Below are 22581 nucleotides of genomic sequence, written 5' to 3'. Positions count from 1 at the left end.
TTTCCATTTTTAATTCCTTCAACTGTTTGATTGTGTTTTCCTGGAATTCTTTCAGGGATTTTTGCGCTTCCTCTCTGTAGGCTTGTACTTGTTCTCTAAGGGAGTTCTTCATGTCTTTCGTGAAGTTCTCCAGCATCACGATCAAATATGATTTTGAAACTAGATCTTGCTTTTCTGGTGTGTTTGGATATTCCGTGTTTGCTTTGGTGGGAGAATTGGGCTCTGATGATGCCATGTAGTCTTGGTTTCTGTTGCTTGGGTTCCTGCGCTTGCCTCTCGCCATCAGATTATCTCTAGTGTTACTTTGTTCTGCTATTTCTGACAGTGGCTAGACTGTCCTATAAGCCTGTGTGTCAGGAGTGCTGTAGACTTGTTTTCCTGTTTTCTTTCAGCCAGTTATGGGGACAGAGTGTTCTGCTTTCGGGCGTGTAGTTTTTCCTATCTACAGGTGTTCAGCTGTTCCTGTGGGCCTGTGTCTGGAGTTCACCAGGCAGCTCACTTGCAGCAGAAAAGTTGGTCTTACCTGTGGTCCTGAGGCTCAAGTTTGCTCGTGGGGTGTTTTCCTCTGGCGTCAAAGATGTGTGTAGAGTGCCATCTCTAATGGTTTTCCAGGCATGTCTGCCTCTCTGAAGATTTAGGTCTCCCTCCCAGGGGATTTGGGTGCAGAGAACTGTTTATCCGGTAGCTCTCTTCATGTTATCGTGGTGTCTCAGGCACAGCGGTCCTGCTGCTTTTGGGCCCTCCTCTACGGGAACCCAGAGGCTGTATACAGTTTCCTCTTAGGCCGGGGATGTGGGCAGGGGTGGGCAGTGTTGTTGGTCTCTTCTGCTCTGCAGCCTCAGGAGTGTCCACCTGACCAGCCGGTGAGGTCTCTCTCCCACGGGGTTTGGGAGCAGAGAGCTGCTGCGGGCAGGGATCTGAGGTTCTGGGACTCCTGGTAAATAGCGAAAGTGCCCGGTCCTAGAGGAATTTTGCCTCTGTGTGTCCTGAGTTCACCAGGCCGGTCTCTTGCAGCAGAAAAGTTGGTCTTACCTGTGGTCCCGAGGCTCAAGTTTGCTCGTGGGGTGCTGCCTATGAGCTCTCTGCGGCGGCAGCAACCAGGAAGATCTGCGCCACCCTTTCCGGGAGCTTCCGTGCACCAGGGTTCCAGATGGCGTTTGGTGTTTTCCTCTGGCGTCAGAGATGTGTGCAGAGTGCAGTCTCTTCTGGTTTCCCAGGCGTGTCTGCCTCTCTGAAGGTTTAGCTCTCCCTCCCAGGGGATTTGGGTGCAGAGAACTGTTTATCCGGTAGATCCCTTCAGGTTATGGCGGTGTCTCAGGCGCAGCGGTCCTGCTGCTCTTGGGCCCTCCTCTACGGGAACCCAGAGGCCATATACAGTTTCCTCTTGGGCCAGGGATGTGGGCAGGGGTGGGCAGTGTTTGTGGTCTCTTCCGCTCTGCAGCCTCAGGAGTGCCCACTTGACCAGGCGGTGAGGTCTCTCTCCTACGGGGTTTGGGAGCAGAGAGCTGCTGCGGGCCGGGATCTGCGGGTTTGGGACTCCTGGTAAACAGCGGAAGTGCCTTTTTTCTTAATTTTTACAACCTTCAAATGAATCTCCACTACTCATTTATTGATGAATTATGTGGTCTTTCCCTGGAGCATCATGGACCCATCAGGGGCCATATTCTGAAAGAAAACTGATTTTCCCTCTCCCAGTAGTCACCAATTGACAATAGTTCCTCAGATAAGAGTAGGTTTCAGTGTTAGGACTCACATAGAAAAGTATCCTGGCAGCCAGGAGCCAAGGAATACCACAAAGTCACATTGCACAACAAACATCAAGTCAAATATTTATTTGAAGGGAAAAACCTGGGAGGGTGGTTGCCTGTGTTCTGGCGAGAAGACACAGAGAGCTGGATAGGACATAGGATTTGTATAGGGTTTCTTGGGTAGGGGTGCTTTTCATGGTGACCTGTGACTAGAAGAATTAGGTGGCCTGATCTTGGGGCAAGTTTTAGTCCTCAGAGCTTGGTTGCTCTGCTTTTATATGGTAGCAACTGAGGGAAGTTCAAGGTTTTGTCTGACTTCTTCTGTGATCATGTGTTTCTCTGGACTAATTGGAGGTAAGATTGCAATAATAACTTTCTTTAGTTTGATCAATCAAGTGTCTGCCATTTATTGTTTCCAGTAACTGTATATAGGATTTCTGCATGTGTTTTTCTGTTGTTGAGATGAGACTGGAACATATACCTGGCCAATTTCATGCAAGTGTAGAAGGAAGAGTTCAAGTTTTGAGTTCTGTTCTTTTCCTATACCGGCAATTATTGTAGCAAGTAAGAATTGTTTACTCAGGCTATGCATGGACTGACCCTGGACTCTGACCTCATAGGTAGCAATGAATATTCTAGTAAGAGCACCAGTGGAAGGGGAAGCCCTGGGTCCTGCTAAGACTGAACCCCCAGTGAACTAGATTGTTGGGGGGAGGTCGGCAATGGGGGGAGGATGGGGAGGGGAACACCATATAGAAGGGGAGGGGGAGGGGCTAGGGGGATGTTGGCCCGGAAACCGGGAAAGGGAATAACATTCGAAATGTAAATAAGAAATACTCAAGTTAATAAAAAATATAAAAAAAGAATTGCTTACTCTGTGGGTCAAGATGTACAGCTATTAAATTTACCTGGTCTACTTACTGAAATCTTCTAGAATTCAAATGTTTAGTCATGTAATTGTTTCCTATTAAGAACTCTTACTTTCCTTTGCAGCCTCTCTCCCAAGCATGCCCCAGATATTCCTGACGATAGTACAGATAACATCACTATCTTCACTAGAATCTTGGATCGGCTTCTGGATGGCTATGACAACCGACTGCGACCTGGGCTTGGAGGTCAGTCGCTCTATTAAAAGCCCTCTGCTTTAACAGCCATATTGGTCTAGAAATGTTGAACTTAAGTTTTTTCCATTTGTACAGGGGTAACACACTGTATTAAATATGTAAGGTCTTATCTACGTGGGTTTGATTACAAAAACTAATAAAGTATTCTCTAAATTTAATAAAAAAATGTATAAAAAAAAGCCCTCTGCTAAGATATTGCCCCTAAAAATGTAATAATGTGCCTTCTGTTGACCAATAGTCTTAGTCTATAGTCTTGAGTTTTTTCACTCTGAGCATCAGGATTTTATTCTTATCTTTTACTTCAGCAACTGACCTGTCATCTGTTTTTGGAGAATTTCATTAAGCAAGACAAATATATTATGCTATGGAATATGTTGATAGGTAGTCACTTATTCTGTACTCTTTTATTGCTGAAGCCTTTATTACATACTTTCATAGAACAAGAAACCTTATAAATAATACACATATAATTTAACCTAATTTAATTTGTATTCCATTTGAAAACTTTCTAATTATAATCAAAATATCCCTTACAACAATCTCCCTTGATTTGGATTTTTATGCAGGCTTGACCATCATCATTCCTCTTCAACATATAATCTGATAATAATCTATGAAGTTGCTAGGGTGCTCATTCGGTTTGGGAAACGAAAGCACAAGAACTAATTGGATTTTTCTTGGAGAATTATTCAAGAAGAAGACATTTTGCGTGTGTGTATGCGTGTGATGTATGTATATATGTATGTGTGTGGTGTATATATGTATGCATGCATGTGTATATGTGTGCTGTGTGTGTGTGTGTGTGTGTGTGTGTGTGTGTGTGTGTGTGTGTTTGATTTTTAAGGTTGATGTCTACCAAGTTACACACCCTAGAATTACAATTTTGGCTTATATTTAATAGACATTGTGTGGTAAAGTGCATTGAGACTATTCTGCTTTCATTTTCCAACTTGCATCCAATAGTTTTAACAACTATAAATTATGTTGCATAGACAACGACAGTGAATTTCATTATTCCTGTACATTCCAGAAGGCATTTTAAAAGGCACAGTATTTTTCTTCCCTTATCTAGTTAGCTAATCACCTGTATGAACTTTCTTGTCTTACACAATGCATCTAAAAATAAGACTATTCATTTTGGTGAATAATTTTGCTCCCAGTTTGTCATAAGTTTTATACTGTAAATCATTTTGGCTTGGCTTCTCTGTTCTTTTGATATGGTCCTCCACATTTTAAACAATTTTTTAATAGAAGTCATTCATTTTAGATTTATCTTGTGTGTTGTCTGGTTTAGCATACTAATCAGTCACTTTTCCAGAGTAGATCTTTTGTGAGGAGTTATATTTAGAATCTATTTGTTCTTTTTGCTGTAGCAGCCTCATTGCTCCTGTTTGTTTCAGTGAGCTGAGCTTAGAAAATGGTAAACACACACGTGTGCATGCACACATATGTACATAGACATGTCATATACATACCTGTATATAGTTATAGTTATATTTGTATTATATATATACACACACACACAAATATGTGCCTAAGTATATACACGTACATATAAATGTAGGTGTTTATGTATCGAGCATTTATATTCATAATTCCAGTTCCAACTCATCATAGTAGTTTTCATTGTTATGTTAACTCAGCCTGTCAATATGCCTTCAAGCCATTTTTGCAATTACTACACCTCTACTATTATAATACACATTTGCTAAATAGATTAAAAAATATATTTGCAAGGTTTTGTTATTTGTTTTTAGAATAAGTCTATATGAGAGTTGTGGGATACAAATGATGCACTGAGGTAGGACAATATTGGAAGAAATCCACTGTGCATTAGTTGTATTTTCCTTCATTGGTGATTATGGGAAAAACAAAGTCAGTGACACATTAGTGTATAGAGTTAGAAGAGTTGGATGGACGGGGAAGAACCACTGCTTTTTATCTTGTTTTTTGAGTTGTTGAACAGGAAAGGTAGTATAAATAGGAGGGAGGAGTTATGAAGTGCTGGAAGGAGATAACCTACACCACAGAAGCTCCCCTGACCTTCAAACATATTACATAATGTTTTCTCCCACTCACAAATATATAATTGTCTGTTAAGACATAAATGTCAACGTATGAAATGAGGTTATAACTAAATTGTAATTGCAGGGTCTTGCTTTATCATATTCTCATCTTACACAGCAACAGAGAAGTGATCAAATGCATTGAGTAATGTTCTTCAGAAACTGAACAAAGGGAGAACATGCAAATGATCATTAAACTGAGGGAAACAAACAAAATGAGCTTCACCTGGGAGCTGCCAACTGCCTAGGAGCAGTCCTAATGATGCTGCCTGCTGGAGGTCCTTAGTGACAAGACAAAGGGGAAAGACTGGAGGAACTGAGAATATATTAGTCTCCTCAGTTTAGGAGATGTAATCTTTATTACCAGGAACATAAGGAAGTAGCAGGAGTATAGGGAGGGGGTAGGTAAGGAGAGAAAGAGAAAAGCAAGACAGAGAACCAGAGAGAGGTCTGGAAATCAGCAAAGGATTTCTCTGCAAGTTTTCAGGCAGGTATTGTCAGGTTATTTATACAAGACAACAACCGCAGGTCAGATGAAAGCCAATTGAAAAACAGGGAGGAACAATGGGGTTGAGAGTAATTTATGTTTCTACTAAATCTAGCAAAAAAAATTACACTACACAGAGTATGATGTAGAATTTTCAGAAGGACAGACACTCAGTGAGACTCAGTGATATTCTAAGACTAAAAGCTGATCTATTTATCCACACTAAAGCTTAAAGTTAAGTTTTAAAAGAATAGAAAAGGTCAACCCATTTCCATATAACTTAACAGGATACCATAACAAATGTCAAGAATATATGCATTTATAACATAAAACCTAATAGCCAATAAAGAATGCTTCACTATGGCTAGTGTCTAGACAAAAATTTAGTATGAAAAATGATTAAAAATAAAGCAACAACAATTAGTGCAAATTATGTAGGTGAATGTATCACTGTCACTGATGAAAGAATTGCTAGATGAAGTGTGGTAAAGTACTTTATTTACAGTGAAAATATTAAAACAGAACGAGAAAACACGAGGAAGTTTAATGGAGACATCAGTCAACAAATAAATTAAACTTATAGATACAGAAATCCAATATATGAAATGAAAAAATGCATCAGAAGGTTGGGCATGAAGAATAGAATAATAATATTGGAGACATATAAATAGTAGCTACTAAAAATGAAACACAGGGGCAGGGGAAGATAGAGCATCACTGTACTGTGGGACAGCTTCAAATAGTCTTGTCTAAGTATAGTTGGACTTTCTGACAGGGACGTAAAATAAATTTAAAGAAAAACTGTTAATAATAGTCTGAATTAAATATAATTATAATCTAACACAATGAAAAAGTCTTAAGGAATTCTAAAGACAAGAAAACATGAAGAACATTTTACCAAGTGAACAAAGTGCTTAGAACCAGTGACAAGAAGACAACTATGAAAAGAAATAGATTGTCACCACTGGCATAAAGCCAAAGTTTGGCCAAGTGATTGTGGACTGAAACCTCCAAAAGTCTGGGACAAAATAAATATTATTTCCATTTATATCATTTCATCTCAGGTATTTATTGAAGGAACAAAATGCTAACACATATCTAAAACACTAATAGTGGAAGTCAGAGCAAGTCAAGTTTGGAAGAGGTCATGAATGTGAGAGGAGGGTATGGGAGAAGACAAAGGGGAGAATGGAAGAGTAGGAGTGATGTTGATACAGTGCTCATATATGAAGTTATTAAAATACTTTAATAAGAAAAAGCAAAACCAAAAATTTCTGTCTCATCCCTTCCTCTTGGTCTCCCTTACACAATTCCTCCCCGCATCTCCCCTCCCCAAGAAAGGTACTTTAAAGATAAAGGTATTAGCAGATTAAAATTAAAAATGGGATAATATGCACTATGTTAACACAGATGAAAAGAAGATTGGCTCTTTTTTATTATCAGAGTTACATGTAAAGAGCAAATAATACTGATGTGATTAAAAGAGATTATTTCATAATGCTAAAGGGGTTTATTCATAGAGATATATGCTAAACATTCATGAAGCAATACCTCAGATTGCAGGCAAATGAAAAAAAACTGAGAATGGAGAAAGGACTACAGTTACAAATGGGACAGAGAAAAGAGGTAGAGGCAGCAGAAAAAGAACATGCATCGACAACCAGTCTGATGAATGGCATTCTAATAAGCAACGACAGGATGATAGATTTCCGGGTTTCCTATTAATATTTATTAAGACAGACCACAGTCTCGTCTACAAAAGGAAAAGGGTGTTGAAGCTGATACAGGAGGATAGTGAGTCCAGGCCACTTTGGGGTACATTGTAACTTTGAGACCACCTTAGGATTCTCTCTCTGTCTCCCTGTCTCCCTGTCTCCCTGTCCCCTCCCCCCTCTCTCCCCACCTCTCCCTTTCTCTCTGTGTGTGTCGTGTGTCTCTCTCTGTCTGTCCCCCCCTCCCCCCCCGCTTTCTGGGTGTGTGTATGGAGACCAGATTACAATCCTCATTAAAGCCATCTATTACTGGCCTGGGGCTCACTAATTAAACCACAATTGCCACCCAATGAGGCTCAGGGATCCCTGTCTTTGTCTCCCCAGCATTGAAATGACAAGAGTACAAGAGTGATTTTTTTTTAACCTGGATTGTGGGGCATGATCTCAGGTTCTTGTGCTTGGGAGGCAAGTATTTTCTTGACAAATCTATTTTCTTAGCCCCAAGACCCTGTCTTTTTAATTCAGGTTGACTATCAAAATAGAAGAGAAATTTACAATGTACAATGCCAGTTCATTATCCAAGAATAAGTAAATTAGAATTCAATGATATGAATATATTTGGATAGTCTATCACTAGATGGAAACTGAACAGCACACTTCTATGTACAACCCATGAGTCAAAAAAGAGCTAAAATGGAAAATTTTCAAAAATGTACGTGAAAAGATATAAACATAAGTAGCACTAAGAGTATGGCTGTGTAGCGCCCACCTTGTCCGGCAAGGAAGACGCAACACCGTCGGATCCTTCTTAACAGCCTTTATTGCAGGACCACCTCATTTCTGATATGGGGACCTCAAGCAGCAAAAGCGCTCGCCTTATATAGACAGCAGGCTGAGGCTATGCTAATTGTCCTTCAGAGATTGGTGGAGCACGAATCACCTCATTAGCATGGTACTGCTCCCTCATTAGCATATTATCGGCCAACTGATGCCAGGTGCAAAGCCTGCGCATGCGCAATACCATTGTTCACCACAGGAGGGCGCCCTACATGGCTGCATTAGAAAAGAACCTAAAATCATTATTTCAAGCCTTTACCTTTAGTAGGTAGAAAAACCAAATACTGATTCATTAAATATCACCAAATAGTAAAAACATACATAGTAGAACAAACTTTGAGAATTTTTGTACAATATGTTTTGATCGTATTTACTTTACTTGATCAACTCTTCCTAGATCCATCTCCCTTTCTGATCAACCCAAATATGTACCCTTTTGCCCTCTGTACATCACTTCAAACTTGTGTATCCATATATACATGTGAACATGTGACGTCTTACTGGAATATGGTCAACTTACCAAGGTTTACATCCTTAAGGTAACTTAACTGTGCCTCTTCAAGTAACCATAATAACTACTCAGCTATGAGTGGCATTTAATGCCCAGCTCCCCTCTCTGTAAAGGGATTGGTTTGGTTCGGCTTGAGCTTAAACAGGTCTTGTGCATGCTGTCCCAACTACTGTGAATTTATATGTACAGATGTCTTGCTGTGTCCAGAAGATACTGTTTCATGCACCGTATTTGTCTCTTACGGTCTTTATCTCCTCTCTTCCACAGTGACTCCTGAATCACAGGAAGAGGAGATATTGTATGGATGTTCCATTTAGGGTTGAACATTCTGGACTGTGTTGCTCTCTGTGTTAATTACCATCTAATGCAAATAGAAACTTCTCTGATGGGAGTTAATGGATACATTAATTTATGAGTATAATGATAAATCATTAGTAGTTGGTTTAATACTATGTCCATTTAGCAGAATAATGCTAGCTGTTTCTTCCCTAGGAACTGTGACCTATCTTTCTGTATGTTCTTTGTCCAATAATGATTCCAGTTCTGGAATTCATCCTGTACAGTAGGACTTAAAATTCCAACCAGAACATTATTGCGTTCTTCCATGATATTCACAGCCCGATTTTACAGAGGGCATGCCTTTTCTAGGCCAGTCATTTTTGTAGCTCCCAGGATTCATAGCTGGGTAAGATTGATGACTCATTCTCTATAGTAGTGTGCATAGCACCGAGCAGCACTATAAAAGCTAGTCAGTGGTGATGAAACTTCTATTGAGTACCAGCTAGATTTTTGTCTGTGTTCTAGGATTCAAGTATAGTGTCTTCAGCAATAAAGTCTTAGTGTTAAATTGATAACCGAGAGCATACCTTTAATGTTTGGAGATTATGAGATATCATTGGCTAACAAAACCAAGAGGTAACACATTCCTGAAACTAGGCTTTTTACTGTTAGCCTACCATGCCTAGTGGGGCCATTCTTCATCCATTATAATCGGATGATTTGGGAGTATTTTCATGCTTAAACTTTTCAGTTATTTGTGTAGTCTAGCTTCCTGTCTGAGGTTTAGGTATCAAATTTTTTCTCCTTTTCTCTATCTTGCTTATTTTTATGATCTAGTGTTTACCCTGGGGGTTTTCCTAGTAATTTTGTGCTTTCAAGTAAGACTTGAAAGTCCTTAAATCCTTAAGGATTTTGAGTTGCATTTTGTAACTACTGATAAATATTGATTCAATTTCATTTCTGGTATTTATTTTTTTCCCAGCACAATTTAATGAAAATACTAACTTTGTTCCAATTTACATTCATAAAACTTGTATTTCAAATCACTTGACTATACTTATTACGGTATTCTGTCTTCTGTCTTACATGTCTATGCCAGTGAATGTTTTTTTATAGTGGGTTTATGTTGTTTTTATTACCATAACTTTGTAGTATCCTTTGGAGTCTGGTAGTACAATACCTCTTGCTTTGTTCATTTTACATGGAATTGCTTGTATACTTCCTGGGATGTTATGTGATATATGATTTTAGGTTTATTTTAGTTCTTTCAAATACTTAATTGGTATTTTTATATGGTGGGCATTGAACTTGCAGACAATTTTAGGTGTATGAATATCTTAACTGTGATTCTTTCAATCTATGGAAATGGAATAACTTCTGTTTTCTGTGTACTGTTCAATTTCTTTCCTCTTTTTTTCATAGTTTTCACTGCAGTGATCTTTGCCTTTTTGGTTGAATTTATTGCTAAGTATCTAAATTTTATGTTGATTATAAATGAAATTGCTCTTTTACTTGTTCAGTGACTTGTAAGTTGCATATAACAATTCTGTAGATGTAATGCTGACTACAGGGGCAATTTTTGTTTGTTCTACATATAAAATCATGTTTCTTACAAACAGTGACAATTTTCTTCATTTCCAGGTTGGATTCTCTTTATTTCTTTCTCTTTCCTAATTACTCTGCCAAAGTCTTCCCATTGTATCTGGAGTAAAATTGAAAGTAGTCATTTTAGATAATTCCTGATCTCAAAGAGAACGTTTTGGCTTTTTTTCTCATCTAGCATTATGTCAACAGCATTATTAATATTAAAATTTAAAATTAGGTGATGGGTTGAATTTTATCAAATGCAGTTTTTGCATCTATTAAGATCTCTTAGTTTTAGACAAGATCTCACTATGTGGGCCTGCCATCTCTGGAACTTACTATGTAGTTCAGACTGGCTTTGAACTCATTGAGGTCTGTCTACTTTTGCTTCCTGTGTGCTAAGATTAGAGAGGTGTGCCATCATGACTTGCTAATCTTTTAATTAATGTTTGTCTAGACCCAATAAGTTATTATGTTGTGATGTCTGCAAAAAGGCATCACCCTGCTACTATATAACCCCCCCCCCTGTGTGTGTGTCTTCTTAATGAGGGTATTATCCACATCCATCTGGAAGAAGAATTAGAGTGCATCTGTGACTCTGAGTTGTCTCTGTAGCAAGCAGATCTCTTATTGAAGGTGTTTACTAGGGAATTGGAGAAACAATTGAGCTCCCTTTGAGGCATATTATTCTCTGACTCCTAAAATTATTTTCTTTATAATATTGGAAAAAATTCCCTTCTTGAAACTAGCTTCTGGAAATTATAATACAAAGTCCTCTGGAGAGACTGAATAAGAAACCTGGGATGTTTCTAAGACTTCAGCTCAGTGCTTTTTTTTTTTTTTAATTAGCTATTCTTGAAATTTTTAACTCTACTGGTCTTATTGGTTTCCTGGTCTCACTGAAATTTTTTTGATATGAAAAATTCACAACACTTTTACAAGGATCCAAGCATTCATAGATGTGTAAGATGTTTAAGGAAAATATTTTCCATTGATATACTGTTGACTTTCTGAGATGAGTGAGCGATTGTCAGGCAAAAGGATAGGAGCTCACCATTCTCTGACTGGTAAAAGGGGATTTTCATGTGTTTCATCAATTGCCCTTTTCCAACAGTTTTTCTTCTTTCTTGATAACAGTACTGAACTAAGAAAAAAAATGCTTCAAAAACTGATGCAGGTCTGGGGAAGATTGCAGAGTCAATAAAATGTTTGTTGTGCAAGAACAAGAAACTCAGTTTTACCCCTCAGGACCCATTTAGAAATGTAATACAGTGTATATATGTAATCCCAGTGCTGGTGGGGGAGAGACAAGAGAATCCTCAGGCTGACCAGCCAGGTTTGGCTGAATTGACAAGTATGAGGTTCAGTTAGTGCCCTGTCTAAAAACAATGCGGAAAGCAACTGAAGAGGACACCTGATGTTGACTTCTGACTTTTGAGTCAGCTAGTTGAAGTACATTGGTTAGTTTTAAACATTTAAGACAGCCTTCTTTTTTATGATAAATAATTCTACAATGTATTCATGATAGGTTTGATATGCGATGCTATAAGTCAGGTTTGTTTTTATTTTTCAGAGATTTTAAGTTATAAATAGTGCCTCATAATTCTAGATAAATTTTAACATTAACTTACTAGTTCTTGAAAAATCATCTACAGTGGTTGGCATTTTTGAATATATAGGCCATACTGGGCATTTTCTATCTTTTTAAAATTCATTAGTATACAGTATTTCTCTAAATGTTTTGCTCTTCATCTTATTTCAATAACATTTTGGCAATATCAGTTTAGAAAGCCCTGGTTCTTTTTCTTAAAATGTGATTTTAGAGCATTGTTTTATTTTGCAACCATCTAGAAATTTTCTACGTCGTCATTTTCTTTTAGAGGTTTTAAATACAGAGTCACACCATTTCAATGAGATTCTGTCTTGACAGCAGTTCTACTTTTTATATTTCAAATTTAATAGAAAGACTTTGATGTTTCCTTGTAAACCTTGAACCAATCTCATTCTGATCCTCAACTTGATGATCTTTCAACCAATTTAAAGTTCAATTCTTTCATCCAGCACTTAAAAACTCCAAAGTATCCAATCCATAATCATTTATTTATTTATTCTTCTATCATACAACATCCTGATTGCAGCTGCCCCCAATTCCCTCCACTCCTCCCATTTCCCTTTCACCTCTCCTCTCCCCCAGATCTACCCTTCATGAATTTCCCTTCAGAAAAGAGAAAAAAGCAGGTCTCTCAAGAAGTATCAACCAAACATAGTATAACAAGATACAATAAGAGAAGGCACAAGCTCTCTTATTAAGGATGGATGAGGCAATACAATAGGAGGAAAAGGTTCCCAAGAGCAGGCAAAAATGTAAGAGACACCCCTATTCCCACTGTTTGGAGCCCTACAAAAAAAAACCCCAATCTAAACAATCATGACATATACATAGAAGAAATAGGTCAGATCCATTCAGTCTCTATGATTTTTGCTTCAGTCTCTGTGAGCTCCCATGAGCCCTACTTAGTTGATTCTGTAGGATAAATCACTATCTTTTTGTTACACCTGTCATCTTAGTATGCAATTCATAGCTGGTCTGAAAGTTAAGTGTGGCATTTGCTCTTCTGTCTCCAAGGAGTATATTCTAGATGCCTTGATAAACATGATCAGCACCTGTCTCTGCCATTCAATATATTATAGATCATTCCACTTGAAATTTTAATAAATCCAGATACTAGAGTCAGTGAGCTGGTAAATGAGGTACAGAATGTTAACTCTTGAAGGAGCTTCAAACTTTCCTAAGCAATTTCCCTTCTAGAAGGACAATAGCTACTTATTTATCATTTCTGAGAGTTACATATTGAACTTCTTTGTGAATAAATCTATTAGGCAATGTCCCCACTTTAGTAATCCTTCTTAAAACATCCTGCTTGCACTTGGTCATGATCACAATGGCATTGATTTATTTGCTTGCACTTGAACAGCACTCCCATCATAAGATGAACCTCTGAAAGTCTACTCTCAGTGTCTTCAAGTAGTTTTATATTATCTGGTTTCAAGGCCTTTCAGAAGCCTGAGCACTAACCCTCTCCACCAACATTCTGAAATTGTGTTCTATTGAAGCTAATGTGTTCCTGTTTAAAAAGCGGGATTTTATTTTGCCAAATATTTGGTATCTTAACAAAGTCAGTTTGATGTTTAATGCAACAAAAATATAGATTAATTATTACTAATCAATGGGTTCTTATACAACACTGAATATACTGTATGTAGATGGGTTAGATAGAGGAATTTGTGCTACATGGATTTCATTGCAGTGTATAATGTAGAAAAGGTATTCATTCCATGGTTTTGTCTCCGTTAATCACTACCAAATGGTTTAGAATGCCTTATGATTCACCATTCCTCTCATATTTGTTCCAAAAAGTGTTTGGTTTGTTAATTTCAATTTTCTTCTTCTTTGTTTTAAATCTTTGAGTTTCAACTCAAATACAATTATCAGCGGGAGAGCAGTGAACATTCAGGGTTAGGAGTAACTATAATTAAAGGGGCCTGACTTTATGCTTCTGGAACTGGGTCAACTTGAAGAACTTTCCCTGTGTGGAGTAGGACAATATGTGCAACAGATATGAGGTGACAATAGTCTTAACACATCCCAGAGAGAGAGAAAAACCCTGTATGATCTATTAAGTAGGAGTGCAATGAGGTTGAGAGTAGCTACAGTGGTTTGGTTATGGAAGTCTCAAGATAGGGTTGGATTTCATTTAAAATAGGTTATTACAGTCCTTTAAAATAGATTGATAAGGCAAGATATACAAAATGCTACTCATGTACTCACTCATAACAAGGAGTCTCCAGTGGACTCCTGTTATCAACCTAAGATGTGAGCAATCATCCTCCTGTTGAGGTTCATGGCCTACTTTACTAGGTAGATTTGACAACATACTCCATCTTCTACATTGTCATGCCTCCACATTTCCTTGGCTTGTGACACATCAATAACATCAGGTTCTTAGTCTTTCTCCAATTGGTACATGAAACAAAGAGTTCATTTTTAAGTTACCATACCAACAGTTTTCATGGGAATTTCAGATTCTTTCTACAATAAGTTATCTGTATATATTTCATTTTAAAAGATCAAGATCAACTTATTATTACCAATTCGTTAGTGACTCCACACCTTGGTGATATAACTCTTCTGTAGACCATTTCTTTTGTTAGAAATAATAACCAAGGAGAAAGAGCTATCAGCCTTTGTTAAAGTAGGGATAGGTCTACATAACTGGGATATATTCAAGTTTAGGACTGAAAAAATTTAATTATATTTCCAAATTTAGCACCATATTGTTATATAGTCTGGAATAAGTACCTTAACTTATATTACATCAATTTATGTATTCATCACATGAGCAAAACATTTTTGGGTAGTAACACTACAGAATAAAACTTACAATTCTCTTTCAGAAAACCAGGACAATATTTCCATATCCTTGGTGAAAGAAGCTGATGCAGAGGTCAGGGAACACTGCTTATTGGCTTTCTTTCCATGGCTTACTCAGTCTGCTTTCTTATAGAATCCAGGACTACCAGCAGAGGGTTGTCCCTACCTACAATGGGCTGGGCTCTCCCCCATCAAACACTAACTAAGAAAATACCCTACAGCCTTGTCTATAGCCTGATATTATGGAGGCATTTTCTCAGCTGGGGATCATTCCTCTCAGGTAACTTTAGCCTATGTTAAATTGACATAAACTTAGCCAACATAGCCCCTCAAATGAGATATATGGGCATAATCAGGATTATGGGTTTTTTAAGCTCTGATGAGATTTCTCAGTTGTGTTTTGTCATGGGCAAATGTTTTATATTCTACCACTAGAGTCTCTTGGTTTTATTCATATGTGAGTAGTTTTTCTGGAAGTCATTAAGAAAATCAATGCAACAAGTGCTCATGAGGATGCAGTAAAACACATATACATTTCTTGTGGAAATGTCTACTTGTGCATCCATTGTGTAAATCAGTATTTGGGTTCCACAAGAAAATAAAATAAAACTATTGCATAATTAAGTTATACCTCTCCTGTATGTACACCTTTTAAAGTCAGCTTACCATAAAAAATACCTGGACACTTATATTGCCAAGTATTTATAATAGCCCAGATAAACCAACGTAAATGCCCATGAAAAGATGAATGGGTTAAAAGTGGTGTATACCATTTCCCTTTCCCAGGGAGATCCATATATTCTTCCTATACCTGTCTTCTTTGTCTAAGTACTCTGGGCCTGTGGATTGTGGCATGGTTATCCTGTACTTTATGGCTAATACCACTTACAAGTGAGTACACACAATGCTCTGGGTCTGTGTTGACTCACTCTGCTTGTTTTTTGTTTAATTGTTTGTTTTGTTTTGTTTTTCATTTTTTCTACTTCCATTCATTTGACTGCAAGTTTCATGATGTCATTTTTTCTAATAGCTAGAGTACTACTCTATTCTTTAAATATACCACTTTTTTATCTATTCTTTGAGTGATGGAGAGCTAGGTAGTTTCTAGTTTCTGGCTAATCTGAATAAGGCTGCTATGAACATAGTTGAGCAAATGTCCTTGTAGTAGAATGAGCATCTTTTTAGCATTTTCAGCAAATGGCGCTGGTTCAACTGGAGGTCAACATGTAGAAGAATGCAGATCGATCCATGCTTATCACCCTGTACAAAGCTTAAGTCCAAGTGGATCAAGGACCTCCACATCAAACCAGACACACTCAAACTAATAGAAGAAAAACTAGGGAAGCATCTGGAACACATGGGCACTGGAAAAAATTTCCTAAACAAAACACCAATGGCTTACGCTCTAAGATCAAGAATCAACAAATGGGATCTCATAAAACTGCAAAGCTTCTGTAAATCAAAGGACACTGTGGTTAGGACAAAACGGCAACCAACAGATTGGGAAAAGATCTTTACCAATCCTACAACAGATAGAGGCCTTATATCCAAAATATACAAAGAACTCAAGAAGTTAGACCGCAGGGAAACAAATAACCCTATTAAAAAATGGGGTTCAGAGCTAAACAAAGAATTCACAGCTGAGGAATGCCAAATGGCTGAGAAACACCTAAAGAAATGTTCAACATCTTTAGTCATAAGGGAAATGCAAATCAAAACAACCCTGAGATTTCACCTCACACCAGTGAGAATGGCTATGATCAAAAACTCAGGGGACAACAGATGCTGGCGAGGATGTGGAGAAAGAGGAACACTCCTCCATTGTTGGTGGGATTGCAAACTGGTACAACCATTCTGGAAATCAGTCTGGAGGATCCTCAGAAAATTGGACATTGAACTGCCTGAGGATCCAGCTATACCTCTCTTGGGCATATACCCAAAAGATGCCCCAACATATAAAAAAGACACGTGCTCCACTATGTTCATTGCAGCCTTATTTATAATAGCCAGAAGCTGGAAAGAACCCAGATGCCCTTCAACAGAGGAATGGATACAGAAAATGTGGTACATCTACACAATGGAATATTACTCAGCTATCAAAAACAACGAGTTTATGAAATTCGTAGGCAAATGGTTGGAACTGGAAAACATCATCCTGAGTGAGCTAACCCAATCACAGAAAGACATACATGGTATGCACTCATTGATAAGTGGCTATTAGCCCAAATGCTTGAATTACCCTAGATACCTAGAACAAATGAAACTCAAGACGGATGATCAAAATGTGAATGCTTCACTCCTTCTTTAAAAGGGGAACAAGAATACCCTTGGCAGGGAAGAGAGAGGCAAAGATTAAAACAGAGACTGAAGGAACACCCATTCAGAGCCTGCCCCACATGTGGCCCATACATATACAGCCACCCAATTAGACAAGATGGATGAAGCAAAGAAGTGCAGGCCGACAGGAGCCGGATGTAGATCGCTCCTGAGAGACACAGCCAGAATACAGCAAATACAGAGGCGAATGCCAGCAGCAAACCACTGAACTGAGAACAGGACCCCCGTTGAAGGAATCAGAGAAAGAACTGGAAGAGCTTGAAGGGGCTCGAGACCCCATATGTACAACAATGCCAAGCAACCAGAGCTTCCAGGAACTAAGCCACTACCTAAAGACTATACATGGACTGACCCTGGACTCTGACCTCATAGGTAGCAATGAATATCCTAGTAAGAGCACCAGTGGAAGGAGAAGCCCTGGGTCCTGCTAAGACTGAACCCCCAGTGAACTAGACTGGTGGGGGGAGGGCGGCAATGGGGGGAGGGTTGAGAGGGGAACACCCATAAGGAAGGGGAGGGGAGAGGGGAATGTTTGCCCGGATACCGGGAAAGGGAATAACACTCGAAATGTATATAAGAAATACTCAAGTTAATAAAAAGAAAAAAGAAAACAAGACACCACAAAAAATAAATAAATAAACCAAAGAGCTCTGAAAAAAAAAAAAGAATGAGCATCTTTTGAATAGATGCTCAGCAGTGGTATAGCTGGATCTCGAGGTAGATCCATTTCAGTCTTTTGGGGAGGAACCACCAAATTGAATTCCAAAATGGTTGTACAAGTTTGAACTCCCACTAGCAATGGAGGAGTGTTCTACTTGCTCTGTATCCTTCCCAACATGTGCTGTCCCTTGTCATTTTTATCTTAGCCATTCTGACAGGTATAAAGTGGAATCTCAGAGTCGTTTTGATTTGATTTCCCTGATAGCTTAGGACATTGAATGTTTTGTAACTGTTTCTCAGCTATCAGAGATCTTGCAAGAAGTCTCTGTTTAGCTTCTGTACCCTGTTTTAAAAATTGGGTTATTTGGTTTGTTGGTGTCTAATTTCTTGAGTTCTTTATATATTTTGAATATCAGCTTTCTTTCAGATGTGAAATTAGTGAAAGCCTTTTCACATCCCATAGGCTGACATTTTTTCCTACTGACAGTGTCTAGCATCTTTTGCCTTTCAGGAACTTTACAGTTTCATGAGATCCCATTTATCAATTATTGATCTTAGTGCCTTAGCCATTGGTTTTCTGCTCAGGGAGGTTGTCTTCTGTGTGAATGACTTCAAGGGTATTTCCCCCTTTCGCTTCTATTTGACTTAGTACATCTGGTTTTATGTTGATGTCTTTGATATTCTTGAACTTGAGTTTTGTGCAGGGTGATAAATATGGTTCTATTTGCATTCTTCTACATGCAGACATTCAGTTAGACCAGCACCATTTGTTGAATATGCTGTCTTTTTTCCAGTGTGCATTTCTGGCTTCCTCATCAAAAAACAGGTGTATTTAATAGGTGTATGAATTTATGATTAGGTATTCCATTCCATTGATCACTGTCGGATTTTATGTCAATATCATGCAGATTTTATTACTATAGCTATCTCTATAGTAGAGCTTGAAATCAGGGATGGTGATACTTCTAGATGTTCTCTTATTGTGGAAGGCTGTTTTACCTATCTTGGGCTTTTTGTTTCTCCATATGAAGTTGGAGGTCAAGATCTGAATAGAATTATGTTGGAATTTTGATGGGGATTATGTTGAGCATATAGATGTGCTTTTGGTAGAGTGGCCCTTTTTACTTTGTTAATTCTACAAATCTATGAGCATAGATATTTCTATCTTCTGCTTCTTCTTTCATTTCTTCAAAGATTTGAAGTTTTGTCATAAAAGTAATTCACTTGTTTGGTTAGTGTTACCCCCATGATAGTTTATATTTCTGTGACTACTGTGAAAGGTGTTTTTCTGGGTGGATGGGGTGCAAGTGGGGATGGGAGCAGGAGGGATCAGGTGGGAAAGGGTGGTAAAGAGGGAGAGAATATGGGGGGAGATAACTGATACAAGTTGACCTTTAGGGGCCAGTACGGAAACCAACTGTGGTTGTAACTTTCTGGAATCTATGAGTTTGACCCTACGAGGACTCCTTGTAATATATGCTATGGCTACTGAACCAGCCATCTTTTGTAATCATGGTAGGCTCCCAGTGGTAAGACTGAGATACCAACTCAGCCACAAAAATCTATGACCCCACAATCTGCCCTGCATGATATCCTGGGGGAAAATGGTGGCTCAGATCCTGTGTGAGTGGCCAATGACTGACTGGTCTAACATGAGTCCCACATTGTGAGAGGGATTTCAGACTAGACAGGATGGATCCCAGGCTGGACAGGATCCAGAGGCTGAAGCTGGATGGCTCAGAGACCTACTCTCGGACCAAACATGACTGTCAAAAGAAGGAAAATGAAATAATTCCTAATGATATTTTGTTGTATTAATAGAATCAGTGCCTAGCCCAATTAGAGTCATCAGAGAAACATTCTATAGCAGCAGATGGGAGCAGATATAGAGACCCACATTCAAACATTAGGCATAGCTCAGGGAACTCCTCGGAAGAGGGGTAAGGGAGGATGGTAGGATATAGTGGGGTTGGGAACACCAGAACATGGTCCATAGATTCAACTAAGCAGGGCTCATAGGGTCTTACAGAGACTGAAGTAGCAACCACAAAGCCTGCATGAGTCTGCACCAGGCAGTCTGCAAGTATTCTGTGGTTCTTTAGCTTGGAGTTTTTGTTGTACTCCTAACAATGGGAGTTGGGTTATCTATGGATCTTTTGCCTGCTTTATGGGGCCTTTTCCCCTCCTACTAGGTTGCCTCATCCAGCCCTAATACAAGGGGTTGTTTCTAGTCTTGCTGCATCTTATTATGCTGACTTTGGTTAATATCCCTGGGAGGTCTTCTCTTTTCTGAAGGGAAATGGAGAAGCTGTTGATCCAAAGGAGAAGGGTGGTATGTGTAGGGGACTGGGAGGAAGGGAGGTAAGGGAGGGTCGGTTGGGATCTATTCTGTGAGAGAATAATTAATAAGTAGAATGATATTTTAAAATGTGTTATATAACTGAGAATAAAGTTCAGTAATAGAGTACTTTCCAGATATGCATGAGGCCCTGTAGTAAATCTCCAGTATCTCTAACAATAACAACACAAGATAGGAAAATGTGGCATATGCATGAACAATCAATTTTATGCAGTCATTATGAAGAGTAAAATTATGCCATTTACTAAAAATATGTGAACCTTCAGATTATTATGTTAATGAATAAGCAAAATTCAGACAATTATGAAATTTTTTCTCATTGGCAACATACAGATTTATAATACCCATGTCTGAAAGCCATCAAATAGAAAGGAGAGACAATTCAGGGGTCATAGAGAGACCGGTTGGAGAATGTCAAGGCCTCAGAGGAAGGTGGTGGGTGGTGAACAGAAGTGATGTGCACAATGATGCTTATGTGTAATCTACGGTAACTAAAATAATTTAAAATATTGTTACTGGGAGATATAGAGATGGCTTAATAGTAAGGGGGTTTATCACTCTTGCAGAGGAAACCAGATTGGTTTCCAGTGCCCATCATAAGATGTTCACAACCTCCTTAACATACATTTCCAGGTATTTTGACACCCTCTGACCTCTGCAGGCATTTGCACGCATGTGTTGCACATAAACTCATGTAGGGACATTGGCATATACATGAAAAATTTTTTTGAAAAACATCACTAAAGAAAAACCAAAAGCCTTCAGAATGGAAGGGTAGGCTAGGTGCAAGCAATGAGAGAATCTCTCCTGTTGTGCAAGCTACTATGGAGTCCAGTACACTAGAGCTGGGAAATGGTTTCTGAAATAAATACCTCTCTGTAAAGATTAGACACCTAATGTGGTTCTGTGGGCCATCTTCTTTATTCCTCTTCCACAGCAAGACATTTTTAAGTAGAATCGGTGTCCTACACGTTTCCCTCTGTCTTTACAATGTTTAGCAGAGCTTTGTAAAAGTGGTATAAAAAAACTGAAGTGGATAGAAGTGATAAACTGTCATTTTAGTTCATCATGGAGGGGTTGCTTTGTGTCTGTTTCTTATTATTTTGAGAGTGCATAAAACTCTGATACAGATCTCTTTTTTCCCTGTGATCCTGACCCCCTACTTTTTTCTGTCTTGGGAAGCTTATTATTTCCCCGTGTGAAATGTGAACTGGCACATGTTTTACCTCATCCTGCAGCAGGGATACCTGCTTTTCCTGCCTTTGATGACTTGCTGTTAACCATGCTCAGCTTCCTGCATGAGCTCGGTTGCCCTATCTTTACCAACCATTGCTTTTATTCTCTCACTTGTTTATGCTGTTATCTCACCCTTGGCTCTCATGGTTTGGTGCTGTTGCAATTTTCCTCTCTATCTTTCTGTTTGATTTGAAAACTTTGCCATTCACCTAATAGTTTGAAAGAGCCCAGCTGTGGGCTTCTTGAAAGCTTTGTTTTCAGACTAGCAGGAATTTCGTTTTAATTTTTACTTCTTTTCTTTATTAATATCTACTTATCAGTACATACCCTACCATGCATGTATGTCCCTTTGGGTCTGGGTTACCTGACTCGGGATGATATATTCCAGTTCCATCCATTTGCCTGAAAAATTCATGATGTCCTCGTTTTCAATAGCTGAATAGTATTCCAGATCTCCCAGATACACTGAGTCTAATAGAAGAGGAAGTAGAGAATAGCCTCAAATGCATTGGCATGGGGTAAATTTAATGAACAGAACATCAATATCTTATGCTCTAAGATCAACAATTAATAAATGGGACCTCATGAAACTGAAAAGCTTCTGTAAGGCAATGGACACTGTCAGTAGGGTGAAACGGCAACCTGCAGATTGGGAAAGTTCTTCACTAACCCTATATCTGATAGAGGGCTAATATCCAAAATATACAAAGAACTCAAGAAGGTAGACTCCACAGAGCGAAATAACCCAATTATAAACGGGGTACATAGCTAAACAGAGAATTCTCAACATAGGGATGTAGAATGGCCAAGAAGGACTTAAAGAAATTTTCAACATCCTAAGTCATTAGGGAAATGCAAGTCAAAATGACCCTGAGATTCCACCTCACACCCATCAGAATGGCCAAGACAAAAACCTCAAGAGATAGCCATTGCTGGTGGGACTGCAAGCTGGTACAACCACTCTGGGAATCAGTCTGGAGGTTCCTCAGAATCTTGGACATAGTACTAGCTGAGGACCCAGCTATTCCACTCCTGGGCATATACCCAAAAGATGCTCCAACATACAACAAAGACACATGCTCCATTATGTTCATAGCACCCCCATTTGTAAAAGCCAGAAGCTAGCAGGAATTTTTACTGCTTAAAATCATACAGTTTCTTTTTTTTAAAATCTTTATTAACTTGAGTATTTCTTATTTACATTTCTAT

At 38.6% G+C, this 22581-nt stretch overlaps 1 protein-coding gene across 2 annotated transcripts in view; it reads left to right on the top strand.

Annotated features, from left to right (window-relative positions):
- The window catches only part of Gabra3 (gamma-aminobutyric acid type A receptor subunit alpha 3), a 241892-nt gene that overhangs the window by 113739 nt on the left and 105572 nt on the right, over positions 1–22581 (top strand). For both annotated transcript variants that reach the window (XM_017601916.3, NM_017069.3), the window contains exon 3: positions 2742–2863. In XM_017601916.3, the coding sequence (XP_017457405.1) occupies positions 2742–2863 (122 nt within the window). The remainder of the gene's footprint in view (positions 1–2741; positions 2864–22581) is intronic.

Source organism: Rattus norvegicus, chromosome X (assembly GCF_036323735.1).
Source record: "Rattus norvegicus strain BN/NHsdMcwi chromosome X, GRCr8, whole genome shotgun sequence".
NCBI classification, from domain to species: Eukaryota; Metazoa; Chordata; class Mammalia; order Rodentia; family Muridae; genus Rattus; species Rattus norvegicus.
The sequence above is the reverse complement of the archived record's forward strand: the minus strand, read 5'-3'. Positions and strand labels throughout refer to the sequence as shown.